This window comes from Lissotriton helveticus, chromosome 7 (assembly GCF_964261635.1).
Source record: "Lissotriton helveticus chromosome 7, aLisHel1.1, whole genome shotgun sequence".
In the NCBI taxonomy this organism is placed as follows: Eukaryota; Metazoa; Chordata; class Amphibia; order Caudata; family Salamandridae; genus Lissotriton; species Lissotriton helveticus.
Window position 1 is genome coordinate 1,570,157,848 of NC_136068.1, and position 14,783 is coordinate 1,570,172,630.

At 46.1% G+C, this 14,783-nt stretch overlaps 1 protein-coding gene across 6 annotated transcripts in view; it reads right to left on the bottom strand.

Annotated features, from left to right (window-relative positions):
- Positions 1-14,783, bottom strand: part of TEAD2 (TEA domain transcription factor 2) — a 474,234-nt gene that overhangs the window by 19,261 nt on the left and 440,190 nt on the right. For all 6 annotated transcript variants that reach the window (XM_078655077.1, XM_078655080.1, XM_078655076.1 and 3 more), the window contains 2 exons: positions 13,233-13,297; positions 12,235-12,368 (listed from right to left, as the gene is read on the bottom strand). In XM_078655077.1, coding sequence (XP_078511203.1) covers positions 12,235-12,368; positions 13,233-13,297 — 199 coding nt within the window. The remainder of the gene's footprint in view (positions 1-12,234; positions 12,369-13,232; positions 13,298-14,783) is intronic.

The window sequence follows — 14,783 nt, forward strand, 5'->3', positions numbered from 1 at the left end:
CGAAGGCCTTTTGACCTTGTAGAAAAGTTTCCGAACTTGAGTTAAGAAAAGTACATCCGAACCCAATGGCGGAAAAAAACAATCTGAGGATGGAGAGGATGCCCATGCGCACTGTAGTCCGGGGGAGGAGCCACCTATCTCGTGATACTTCGAAGACTCTTCCAGGACAACAATGTATAATCATCCGGACCCAACACTAGGCGGCGATCTATGCACAAGATGTGAATTCATCAGCCCACATGCCTCAAACATGCCATTTCATTTCAAAGAAGCAGCCACCATTGTTCCGGGCTGCTTAGAAAGTGAAAGCACGCATGGTGCCCTGAATGTTGCAGGAAAGCATGTCATGCCTGCTGCATGCAGCAGGAGAAACTCCCTAAAGAAAATAGTGCTTGTAGACTAAATAATGCGATTCAAAAGGGGGTGGCGATGGACAGAGTATCTGAATTAAGCAGAACACTCCTACCCAGTCAAAAGATCAGGGCTTGATCCATCACCGTTTTTTAGCTCACTGCACCATCCCAGTTCAGAACCTGGCTACATGCAAACTAGTCTGACCCTGGCCCAGTGCATCATGGGAACAGGGCAGACCAAACTACCAAGCCAATTCTTTACTGGAAAGGAAACAAGCTTCCGGGGACCGGTTTCTGGCATTACAGCCGTCTTCGGCCCGGCTTGCTTGAATCCTGATGGTGCAGTGAGCAAGGGACTCACATCTGAGCATACCCTTCCACACTTGTGGTGGCCAAAGCGATTCTGCACCATCAGGATTCAAGCAAGCCGGGCCGAAGACGGCTGCAATGCCAGAAACCGGTCCCCGGAAGCTTGTTTCCTTTCCGGTAAAGAATTGGCTTGGTAGTTTGGTCTGCCCTGTTCCCATGATGCACTGGGCCAGGGACAGACTAATTTGCATGTAGCCAGGTTCTGAACTGGGATGGTGCAGTGAGCTAAAAAACGGTGATGGATCAAGCCTTGATCTTTTGACTGGGTATGAGTGTTCTGCTTAGTTCAGATGCTCTGTCCATCACCACCCCCCTTTTCTGAATCGTTTTGGCCACTATAGGAGTGGAAGGGTATGCTCAGACATGAGTCCCTTGCTCACTGCACCATCAGGATTCAAGCAAGCCGGGCCGAAGACGGCTGCAATGCCAGAAACCGGTCCCCGGAAGCTTGTTTCCTTTCCGGTAAAGAATTGGCTTGGTAGTTTGGTCTACCCTGTTCCCATGATATACTGGGCCAGGGACAGACTAATTTGCATGTAGCCAGGTTCTGAACTGGGATGGTGCAGTGAGCTAAAAAACGGTGATGGATCAAGCCCTGATCTTTTGACTGGGTATGAGTGTTCTGCTTAATTCAGATGCTCTGTCCATCACCACCCCCCTTTTCTGAATCGTTTTGGCCACTATAGGAGTGGAAGGGTATGCTCAGACATGAGTCCCTTGCTCACTGCACCATCAGGATTCAAGCAAGCCAGGCCAAAGACGGCTGCAATGCCAGAAACCGGTCCCCGGAAGCTTGTTTCCTTTCCGGTAAAGAATTGGCTTGGTAGTTTGGTCTGCCCTGTTCCCATGATGCACTGGGCCAGGGACAGACTAATTTGCATGTAGCCAGGTTCTGAACTGGGATGTGCAGTGAGCTAAAAAACGGTGATGGATCAAGCCCTGATCTTTTGACTGGGTATGAGTGTTCTGCTTAATTCAGATGCTCTGTCCATCACCACCCCCCTTTTCTGAATCGTGTAGACTAAATAAGGCATACCATGTAACAACAGAAGTAAAAGGACCAGTTCTCATGGGAGGTTACAAATGAAGACAAGGCGGTACTAAGGAGGGACTAACAAGCCTATTAATGAGTCAGAAGTTCGTATTTACTAAGACAATAGAACAATGACACAAGCCAATTAAAAAAAAGGGTGGAGAGTGGGCGTAGCTTCAAGTCCATACTCTAATACAGCATGCCTCGCTGAGCAGCTCATGTGCTACCCAGGCTCGACCAAAAAAGGTGAATCTCTCCCCCCCACTCTTTTTGCACATTTACCATTAGCTTTGTCTGCATAGTTTTTGGGGACCTAGATCAGCACCTGGGTGACTTGTTCAGGCATTCTGTGACAAGGAGATTGGCAATGACCAAATTCTTTCTTCTGGATGATTCTGGGAAATTGAGGGATCCGCAGTTGGAGCTCTACTACCTAGTGGCCCAAATACAGGGGTTGAGTAGGTGTCTTGCAGGGCTTTCTCAAGAGGAAGCTACAATACAGATACCACCACTCCAAGTCGGAGACTTGAATACACTGTTACTCACATCACCTCGCTGTCTCCACTATCACCTTTGCTTACTCCGGGTGACGCTGCATTGCCAATCCACTCAACCTCACCAAGAGGGCAATCCCATGTGCCCCAGCAATAGCCCTTGTGGGCTCTCAACCCTTACTGGTAAAACAGGCCTCAGAGATCTTAGTCTCTGGCATGAGTCAATCTGGAAATGGTCAGTGACCTTTTTTAAAGACTATAGCCTGCTTCCATTGAGGAGCTTGTCAATAACCTCGACCTGCACCAAGGCCAATTTCTATTACCTCCTCGTCCTTCTTGCCGTGATGAATTATGTAGAGGCCCCTGTGCCTCCATGCACAATCCCTTCCCAACGTATAAACCTCCCTCCTCAATTACTATTCCTTTTTATGAGCTTGATTCAGGGCAGACCCAGTGTGTGTGCTCCAGCGAATTGAGCTACCCCCGTATTGCCACGCTGTGCCGGTGTGTTTGTGTGATACAGCAAACAAATGATGGACGGAATGCTGACAATGCAAACATTCTCCCCAGTCAAAAGATCTGGGTTAAATCCATCGTTCTTTTGCCCACTAAGCCACCCCAGTTTGGACCCAGCCATATGCAAATCAGTCTTAACCCTGTGCCCCATGGAAACAGTCCAGATGGAACTGCCAGGCCAGGTCCTCCCTAGACCGGAAACAAGCATCCTGGGACCGGTTTCAGGGTACGTCACCCTTCTTCAGCCAGGCTAGCTTGAATCCAGTGGCACAGTGAGCAAGGGACTCACGTCTGGGCATACCCATTCCACGTAGGGCGAAAAGTGTTACAGCAAACAAATGGACGGAATGCTGACAATGCAAACATTCTCCCCAGTCAAAAGATCTGGGATAAATCCATCGTTCTTTTGCCCACAATGCCTCCCCAGTTTGGACCCAGCCATATGTAAATCAGTCTTGACCCTGTGCCTGGCAGTTCGGGCTGGACTATTCCCATTGGGCACGACTGATTTGAATATGGCTGGGTTCAAACTGGAATGGCATGGTGAGCAAAAAAACGATGGATGTAGGCCCAGATCTCTGTACTGGGGTGAATGCATGACACTGTTCTGCATTCTGTCCATCAATTGTTGTTTTTGCATTTGTCACCCCAAGTGGGAAGGGAATGCCCAGACGTGGGTCCCGTGCTCACTATGCCACTGGAGTCAAGCTATCCTGGCTGAAGAGGGGTGAAACCCCGAAACCCGTCCGAGGATGCTTGTTTCCAGTCCAGGGAGGACCTGGAAGTTTGGGCTGGACTGTTCCCATTGGGCACAGGGTCAAGACTGATTTGCATATGGCTGGGTTCAAACTTGAATGGTATGGTGAGCAAAAAACGATGGATTTAGACCCAGATCTCTGTACTGGGTGAATGTATGACATTGTTCTGCATTCTGTCCATCAATTGTTGTTTTTGCAGGTGTGTTTGTGTGAGGCATGTTTCAACTTGCAGCAATGCCGGGGGGTAGCAGATTCTACTCCCCATTGGGAGGCTTTAGATCCCCTAGAGCCCGCAAGGTGTTTGGGAGCCTGCCCGGCCAGAGGTTGCGGTGCCTTCCTCCGGCCAGGGTGGGCACGTCTGGGTGCCGGGTTACGGTGTCACCTCGGCACCCGAATGTTTGGCCTGCAAGGCTCTCTGTGATTCTCAGAGCGAGTGAGCTGATTACGCTCCTTGTCTGGGCTGTGGCAAGTTTTAGAACCACAGACTACCCTGTTGTTTTTGCACCAAAGGGTCATGTTAAACTGCCCATGTGTTTTAGCCTCCTTCTTTAGTGTCAATAAGCATGTGCAATCTACAACCTGCTGCATTTATTGTTGCTGCCGGTGTTACTACAGCACATTCCTACTCCATCAATAGCCTTGCAGCGCTGGGGAGTCATGGCCAATGCACTCTATATAACTTAGCAACAAGAGCCATTTTGGGCAGTACACGGTCGGATATTTTTCGGTGTCTGCTTTATGCGAACTGAGCCAATGGAGCCTTAGAAGCTGCAGTAGGTTGCTAACTGGTTGATATGCCTGCACTCAGCAGCCAATGTGGGGGCTGTGTTTTAAAAAAAATGTTTTACTTCTTTATTTATTACTGTTTTCCAAGCTTGACTGGCTTTGCGTCTGCATTGGGGAACTTGTGGGCAGGGGCAGTTTTCTGAGGCTCCTGGAGTTGCTGCATTGTGGTGCCTTTCTATTCCTGCTTGCGGTGAAGTGTGATACGGAGGCTGGCTTTCGGAGTCCCCGGATTACTATACAACTGTCGAGGATTCCATAGGGTCTGATTTACTAGGAGGGGTCCATACAGTACTTTCTTGTCACTGTTTTTCCCCGCTTCCATGTTCTCTGCGTGGCATAGGCAGTAGAGGGAGAAGCATGCAGTGTGTGTCTTCGTGGGTGGCTATGCTACTACAGGGGATCTGCTGTATGCGCCAGTGACAGATACGTGCTGTTGGAGGTGATATTGTGGAGTTCTTTTGGGTTGTGGTCTTTTTGCTAGGCGGGGACAATACACTACTTCGGTTATCTGACTGCTGGTTTGTCCATTTTGTTGAGCTTATGGCAGGATTAGAGGTGACCCTTTTTTCTGGTACCAAGGCTCATTGTGGCCTAGTGGTTATGGTCTTAGACTCTCAATGTGGAGTTGAGTGTTCGGCATTGGTATCTCTGCAGCCCTATTTTTGGTGCATTACTGAGCCTTGTCAAAGTGATTTATGTTTTAGAGGGGCTGGTGGTGCCCCGGCTGGTGTGTGTTTTCCTGTCAGTGGTTGGAGTTCAGGCCCTGTTAATGCTGGGATTGCTAAGGTCTTGTTTTCCATTCCTTCGCTCTGCAGGATTCGGTCCGGTAGATGGATGATCCAGAGTTCATCTCTTCGGCTGCATCCGTCACTGTGAGGCATGTAGGGCCTGGTGGGTAGTTGATTCTGGGAATGTTCTGGCAAATCTTGTGCCTCATATCTGCATCATTCTGGCTGTGGCTTTGTTTTGCGTCTGCTAAGCCTGCAGCGGTGGCTTTGACATTGCACCCCTTATTTAAGGTGGCGATCAATGTGTACTGGGTTGAGCCTGAGCATTGCCTGGTTACCCGTTTTCTGTCACAAGTTCTATCCATTGACAGGTGGGGATTCATTGTTGCCCCATTCTGTCACGGTTGTTTCCGTCTTGGGCCCCTTATTGGCAGTTCCTCTTTATTCTGGGTGAATGTTTTGCCTTCGATATTGTGGCTCACAAGGTGGATGGTGGCCTGCAGGCATCTTTTACAGCCTCTGGTTGGTGTTCAGCCGGCATCATATGGGGCAGTGACAGCTCGATCCTTAGTGTTGGATTTTTGGGACTCAGGCAGAGGCCTTGCCGGTGGGGTCCGGGGTGTCGGATTTCCTGGTCCCAGAGGAGCTGCTGGCTGTTATGTCGGCAGCTATACTTTGGCGGTGTAAGTTTCATCCTCTTTTGCTCCGTGTGGCATTCATTCATTTCTAGGTGCTGTCCTTGCTGTTGTTTTTTGCCCTGTGGTCTCCTGGGGCCTGCCTGTCTGCAGTTGTTCGGTTGGATGCATGACTGTTTTTCCGAGTCTTTGGAGGTTCTGTTGTTTTCGGTGGGGTCGAGCCATTCCATTCATATGCATCTGCTGGTTATAGGTCTGGTTCCTGTTCAGGTGGTCTCCCTTTGATTGGAATTGCCTTTTAATGATGGGTTTTTGCCACAGATGGTCAATTTCGGGGTTAGTAGCCCTGCTGTGTCCTTCTCCTTTGGTCGGTTTGCTTCCCTCCATTTCCAGTGATCTAGAGGTTTCTGGTTCTGGTGCGGGAGCTAAGGCCTAGATTATTCTGGTGGTTCTGGCATGGTCTTGCACTCTTTGACTTCCTCTATTGCTGGTGACAATGGGGCATCTGGGATGGCGGCTCCTGCTAGTTTAATCTCCCCTGAGGCTTCCATGTCTCCAGGTGCGATCCCTGGCAATCCACCAGCTGGCTGCTTGGCTCTTGCAGTAGGGATTGTTGTTCAGCCTCTATCTCCTCTTCTGTACAGGCATCTTGGTGGTGGTTTCCAGGGTCTTCTTCTGCTCGGAATTGAAAGACATTTCAGGCTTAATGTTCTCGGAGGTGGGTGGTTCCTCTTCCTGTTTCTCTGCCTCAGGTGTTGGAGTTCTCCAGGATGGCTTTCAGTTTGGTCTTAGTTCAGCCAATCGTGTGGTGGGTTCTGCTTATTGCTTTCCAGTCCCCCTGGTGGGGTCTGGTGGATGATCAGGTGGTGTGTCCCTCTTGGAATTTACAATTGGTTTTGTGGGCTCTCCAATGTCCCCCCATTCGAGCCTCTGACATCTATGGGGTTTCACCTTCAACCTTAAAGGTGTTTTTTTTGTGTGGTTGCCTTGCAATCTGCTTGTTGGCTGGGAGTGCTCAGTTAGTTGTCTTCTTGGGCTCCTTTCTTTTGTGTGTTTGATCACAGGATTGTTCTTTGTGGGGACCTGGCTGTGTGCACAAGGTGTATTCTCAGTGGGAAGTAATTTCTTCCGTTGCTTTTCCCTGATCTTTGGTCTCGTGAGATGTGGCGCTGCACTCGCTAGATGTGCGACAGGCATTTTTGTTCTTCCTGGTAAGGTGGACGGTGTTCTGGTTCTTCTCCACTTTATTTGTGTACTTTGGTTCCGCCCAGAATGGGGATGAACCTACTACTCAGACCTTGTGCAGGTGGATTAGGTCAGTGATTCTGCTAACCTATAAGCAGTTTGGTTTGATGTCTCCTCTGGGGAGACAGGGGAGGTCTACTCGGGGCATGTCTGCTTCTATTACGGTACTCCAGGGTCCTTTGCAGGTGCTTTGTTGGGTTGCTGCTTGGGCAGTGCCCTTAACTTTTGAGTCCCGTATCGGGTGCTTCAGGGTCTGGAGGTTTCTGACTTGTTGGGTTGCAAGTTCTAGCTTCTAGTTTTCATTTGGCCTGTGGGTTATATTTGTGTTGGCCTTTTCTGTGCCATTCTCCTAATCCGTTTTATGGCTTTGGTACATGTCACTATGTGATTCATCACGGCTAGAGGTGCGGGGAGTTAATGCTGCATTTACTTATCGGTAATAGCATTACTCTGAGTCCTTTTCTCATTGTGATGAATCGGGCCCGTCCTCCGGTCCTATAGTCAGTCTAACGGTGCGGTGTGTGGGCTTGGTACGGAACAGGAAGTGAGATGGAGGGGGGTGTTTCTTACGATAGGAAGGGATTGTGAATGGAGACAGGAGCCTCAATATGTGATTCATCGTGGCAAGAGAAGAATTCAGATTATTGCTATTACCAGTAAGTAATCACAGCAGTATACAAACTATGGCCTTTCCTTGATTCACCCCCTCTCTCACCCCCCACCCACCTCCTCCTCCCTGAGCCAATCCTTTTGTACAAGCGCTCTACGTGATGTGCCATGGGGGAAGGTATATTTCTGGGTTTTAAAAATTTCTAATTCTACATGCTTCTCGGATGTTGACAACACCCACGCACTCGTAACAAAAAGATTGGACTACGGCAACGCCCTCTACGCCGGAATCAATAAAACCCTGCTACACAAGCTCCAAACCATCCAGAACACCACGGCCAGACTCATCCTCAGAACCCCACAACACGAGCACATGAACCAGCACCTATGAGACCTCCACTGGCTCCCCATCGAGGAGAGAGTAACCTTCAAGCTACTCACCCACACCTACAAATCCCTCCACAACATCGGGCCCAAATACCTCAACGAAAGAGTCTCCTTCTACGAACCCAAGAGGAACCTTCGCTCCACCGATCTCGCCCTAGCACAAACCTCCCGCATATGCAGAACCAGAGCAGGTGGAAGAGCCTTCTCCTACGTCGCAGTAAAGACCTGGAACGAGCTCTCAGGCAACATGAGAAGCTCCCGCACTCTGGACACCTTCAGGAAAAATCTCAAAACCTGGCTCTTCGACTGACTCGGAGATTACTATATCTACAACTACTAATGTTTGAAATAACAAAAAACCCCAGTCCCTTATATACCACAAATATACCAAGAGGTTTGTGTCACCCTTAATGCCTATGCCATGATGTCACAACAGATAGATAGCCGGCACTGCTGCTTCACTACCGCACGCAACACTCACTAGCCATGCCTAACGATCAGTTATATACACATTAATGCCAATGTGCCATGACCAGAACTATCTCCATATCAAATAAAGGTTTCTTGTGGAATGAAAATAAGCCAAAACACACACAGCATCTAAATGTATTTTAATTTGGGATCTATTTTGTGACTTACTTGTTCTTTTCAAAGATAGCCCTCCCCACTCTCGCCAGCTTCACTTCATTTTTTGTAACTGTTATATTCACATAGCTTTCTTGAAAATTGACAAACAAGTGTGACAGTCATTCTTTTTATCAAAATATGTGCCAAAGACTGCTTTTGTTCAAAAATTCCAGTAAGATGAACATAATCTCCCGACTCCCCAATAAGGACAATTGTGCGTACAATGCAGCACTATACAAGTGCTACAGTGGGGACGATCACCTCCTTCCCCCAATGGCACATCTCTAGTAGGCTCCAAGCAGTAGTTCATGACCTGCAAGGGTTCCTGCTTAGCTGCCCCCCAGGCTTCCTACCATGCAGCTGCATTCTTCCTCCATTTATTTTCATGGGTATTTAACCCAATCATGCTATTCCAACCATCTGAGGCTGTCACACACCCATAGGGTTTTCAAAGAGAAACAACATCAAATCTGCTAACCAATGATCATCCAATGACAGGGAACCCTCCCTCCCCATATGCTACACAGCTGACAGAGCCTTCTTCTCATAGGTTGCACTCTGTCCATCAGACCTCTAAAAACAAATTTCCTTTTGTGAGAGAGGATAAGTGACTGTGGGTGTGTGGAGGAAGGATGTGGCCAGTCACTGTCGAAGAAGCTTACGATATGCAGGGCCAGAGAGCTGGTGGGCTGGGTTTGTGTTGATGCACTGAAGTCAGCACCACACTCATAACCCCACCCTACCCCCACAAAAAACGCAAGCCATGACTTCCAAAACAGCCTCCAATGTTACAGGCATGTGGGAGGTGGAATCAGATGTCGGAATGGATCATGTCAGAGCCTTCACAAGCTTGAAACCCCCACGGTGTGGAGGGGTTTCTAGCTTGCCCTGTGTTTACCATGTGATGTCGGCTCTTCACGGGTTGATCATATGATGAGATCCGATACCATGTGACACACGATGGTACTCTGTGTGTGTGTGTGTGTGTGTGTTGGCAGTTCTGCAAAACCCTTACCCCAAGCCATTTTGCCTTAAGCTGAGACCAATTTCATGCAGAGCTTGTACTGCAGACTCTGATGAAGGTCCAGAACCCTAGGACCAAAGAGGATATTGTAGAGTATTACACTGGGGCATTCATATAGCATTTCCTACACTACTGTGGGTTGTGGAAACACATTTTCTGATGCACAATATATCACGGGGAGTTTGTGGTTGGAAGGACTTTTTCTTTGTTGTGACCCTATGTGGGAAGTGTTTTGGTGTCATGCATGAGACTTTGGGACACAGCACTTAGAGGTGTGAGGGAGGAGAAGGTGCGAGCAATAGATATACATGCAAGTTATGATTGTATTTTTGTAGGTCGAATCTATAGCGCGCATGCACTGTCTGCAAGACCTGGTGTAATCAATAAAAGGACTGTATTTCCGCCTCCTACATTCCATTGGTGCACTCTAGCGTCTCCTGCAGCTGGTAGCTCACTTCCTTTCTAGGCTGAGGAGTACTGGTAAAGTACAATGCAAGTATGCTTGTTTAATTAATGTTCCTTCCTGCACACTTTCTTTTCACTTTCCAGGGCACCCATTTCTTCGATGCTGCACTTCATGTTTTGAAGAACATGATGCTAACAACGCTTGTTTGTTGAGCTACATGTTTTGAAGAGTGCGGCGCTTCAATGCTAACAACGCTTGTTTGTTGAAGCGTTGCGCTTAAATCGATTCCGTGTTTAGCTGTTGGCATTTTCTGTATTCATTACTGTTAAAGCATTGTGTGTTTAGCTGCCGTAATTTTTTTTTACTTATTTAACTGCTATTTCTAGTGCTACAATGCGAGTGACATAGTATGCCAAAGTGCAGCGGCGCAGTGCTGGGGCGCAGCCTCTGAGGGAATCTGTAGCACTACGGGTTGTGTTTGTGCTTCCAGCGGCGTCGACTCAGCTCCTTGGCACATCCAGGGTTAGAGCTGGAGAGTCCAGCATCAAGCGCTGCAATAGGTCTCGCATGAACGCGAGTTTGAGCTATTGGCATTGTAAATGACAATGCCTTTCATTTATGTTTTGGTTTATAAAACATAAATGAAAGGGCATAGTAATTTACAATGCCAATAGCTTAAACTCTCGCAAATGCGAGACCTTTTGCATTACAAATGCTTGTTTTGTTTTTTTACTGCCAGCTATGCTTAGCTCTGCACCTCCCTCATCAGGATGATGGTTGTCTTTATAAAGAGCACCCAATTTAACCGTGGATGTTAACAGTCTCCCTCGATGCTCTGCTCCTTTTAAATAGAGCCCAGGTGAAGGCTGGTTTTGTCATCCTACAGCTCAGTATTTTTACCATGCTCACGCAAACTCCTTCAGCCAGCATCAAGGGAGTCAATAGCCTGAATTATGTGGCTGATTCGCTCCAATTAGCAGAGGAGTAAGACTGCCATCAAGTGGCCACATGTAAAACTACAAAGCACTGCTGTTTTTCCTTCTATTTTGCCTCAACTGCAATTGCCATCCAGTATATAACACTGTATATAAAGGCAAAATAATGACCACTCGCAAATAGATAAAAAATATTCCTTTCTCGAAACACTGCCAATTACGTCCCCTCTCGAAAAGCATAATTTCTTCCTATTTTTACGTGGTTTTATTTGTTACTTTTAAAGCAATTAGGATTGTGGTCTCACTATGTTCATAGACCCGCGTTTTTAACACAGGACTTTAAGTGGGCGAAAAAATAACGGGGGGCGCTGCTAAGATGGGAGTGGCCTTTATAATTAAGGGCGTAGCTTAAACATGTAAACTAAAATTCAGGTAGAGTGCCTTGTAGAGAGACCAACACATTTTTGACCCACTGACAGGCACTGTAAGAAACTCGCACTGCCTTCAACCACAACTCAATTGTGGACGTTATAAACACCTGGATGCGATTCAGTTTAAAGTATGAACTATACAAGAGTAATACAGTCAACAAAAAACTGTAACATCCTAAAAAAAAGCAAGCACTTTTAGGGAATGAAGGATCAAGTAAAGCATCAGAAATATAAACAGGAACGACATGGATTCCCTTAACACTCGTTCAGAAATCGATCAATGATTTTGCCTGTAAAGTTAAGGACATGAATGGGACTTTTTTCAATGTCCTTTTAAATACTACCGGATCTGAGACCCGGAGGTACCCAACCCACTTAAAGTCCTGTTTTAACTTACAAATAATTTATATAAAATGTGTTAGTGTGGTAAGCAAAATGGAAGATCAAACAGGAGCTCCTCAAGATGAGGTTGGCCAGACTTTTACTTTCTGATCGGAAGAGTTATAAAGGTAAAAGAAAAATGCACAGATGATCTATTGTAAAAACAGCGATGGTAGCCATGGTAGTTCAAGCCAATCTTTCTTTAAGTAGTAACTACTTTTATACATTTATCAGCTCCTATTCAAATGACTAAAATCTAGCAGTTTTGGCTTCTACTAGACGGTACTTCTCCCACTGTTTGAGATCTTATGTAAAAGCATGTACATACTGGCAAACGAGAACTTATTCACGGCATTCTGAATACAATAAGGAGGTCTTGCAGCATTTTCATACAGAATAAAACGCATGTTATTCTCATCCAGGCCTGCATATACCGAATTGATGATAGTAGGACTACTGTGCTGACAGACATGGAACTGTGACCAGCCGAAGGCATTCTAGGACTGGGAACACTTACAGATTCTGGGTCTCCTTGCTGTTCCATGAAAGCTGAAAACTCGACAAGCCGTAGTTTGGGTGTACCGATGGAGCGTCCCTGCCACGCGGGGCCACTGGGGACCGGAGACAGGCTAGCTGGAGAGGTGTTATAACCTGGCAATGAAGCATAAACATCTTTGTACAATTCAGACATAAATGAGCTATACTACACCCCCTTTTTCTAGAGCATCTATATTATACCCTCATCCCCTGAACTTTGGGTGAGTGGGTTGCATTCTTTCTCTTGGCATGTTCAATCTTCCAGACTTAGGGCCCAATTTAGATCTTGGCGGACAGGATACTCCTTCACAACAGTGACGGATACCCTGTCTGCTGAAATATAAACCCAATATGATATAATGGGATTTATATTTCGGTGGATGGGATAGCCGTCATCGTTGTGAGTAACTCATCCACCAAGATCTAAATCAGGCCCCTAATGTCAGTCTTACATATAGCCTTAAAAGGAGAAGTGCGTAATGGATATTTTGGCTCCTCTGTCCAGCATCCTTGGCACTTCCCAGGGGCCTTGGTCCCGTTTAAATGTCTTGCTAACTTTGAAGAGTTTGCCAAAGAGGTTCCATACTTCTGAATGTCCCCAATAATAAGTTTAAGTATAAACAGGGCACACTCAAAGATTATGTTCTAGCTACACTAATGTTCCTGCAAAGCAGCTGGACAGAAAATCCTTCAGACAGCTCATCGGTGTTAAAGACAGGGAAGAAGAAGAAATCAAACATCAACAGAGCCTTACTCTCCTCTTTCTGTGTCACTTTTGGGTCGCCCTATGCATCTAGAAAAACATCTGTTCTGCAATTTTCAGCACATTTACTCCGCGTCAACTGAACCATGCGGCTTTACTTTGTTTTGGGAGGCAGGAGACACAAGGAAGGAGACAGAGGCAAACAAGACAGAAAACAGAGAAAGAGACCGGAGAAGAACAAATTATAGGAAAAAAAGATATTTTCAGTGACTTACCTGGAACAGGTGGAGGGGGCCCAGCAGGCTGTAAGGAGTAAGGCGGCTGAGCAAATGGCTTAACACTAGAGAATAAATATGCACATATATGTCAGTGTGATTTGTCATGAGTGAGATATTACACTGTTGACTAATGCATACTTTTGTATTTTAAAAGGCAGTGATGAGATTGATTTGATACAATATAGACTACACTATGTCAAAGTAAGGGCCCACTTAGGATTGCTCAATGGTCCTGTGAATCCAGAAGAGAGAAGTGTCCTTTGTAGCATGAACAGCACCCAAAATCCCTTCAGGGATATGAGCACCGGGGCATTAAGTCATTCCTAGTGCTATGGGATTGTTGAGATGGCTATGTATCATTCAAAAGGATTGTATGATATTATGTTTAGTATGGTTTGGACTATAATTTATAGTATGGTATGGTCTGTCCTTGTATGGTATGGTGTGGTATGGCATGTCACTGTATAGTGTTGTATGGTATGGTATGGCTTGTCATTGTATGGTATGTTAAGTTTTGGGATAGTACAGCCAGTCGTTCTCTAGTATGGTAATGGTATGATATTGTATGGCCTGTAATTATATAGTATAGTATGGCCTGTCATAGTATGGTATGGTAAGGCCTGTCATTTTATAGCATGGTATGGTATGGCCTGTCATTGTATAGTATGGTACTGTATTATATTGCCTATCATTGTATAGTATGGTATGAGCCATCATTGTATCGTATTGTATGGTAATGTTTGTCACATTGTACACATTACGCTACAGAAGAGCAATAGAAGCAGCCAAACAAAAAAAGAGCTTTACAATATTATATAATGTTATCTTCACTCTAGAATATTCCATCAAACTCATAATTGCGCAACCATTTTTATCATGCTCAAGACATCTACAAATCATAAAGCATGTACCAAAAAAGCACTATGTTACAAACTAAACAAGTTAATACTTAATAGCAATAGTGCAAAGCCTTTATTGTATTTTGAAATCATTGTAAAAAGTAATGACAACAACCTGTGGCATGCTGGTGCTGTTATGCTCCACCAAAGAGAATAGGGGGGGGGGAATGATAATTAAAAGGGAGCAAACATGGGAACCAGTGAAATCAAAAGCACGGAGCAAAACCAGGCGCACGACAACCTAAAAAAAATACATTCAAACAAACTGCAGCAAGTAGAAGAATAAAATAGGTCATGTTAGAAAGCGGAAGCAGCAGAAGGACACTCCGCAAAAACAGAAGCAGTACTTGGTAAATGCTCCAGGAGGCAGAGGAAGCACATGAACAGAAGGTGAAGCCAGCACACATTGACCAAACAGAAGTCAGCAAATAAGACTGGCAATTAAGCCAACGTATGGTAAATAGTGGGTGGGCTATAAGACCTCAGCATGTAAACAGAATATCTCTCAAGCGACTGCGCATGCGCTGTCTCAGGTGAGACCTAAAAATCTATCACTACCTCGTTTTCGAAGATCACTACAAAAGTGTAAACATTAAATGTTATCACAGATTCTATAAACATAGGTATCTGTGATTGGATCACGAGACCT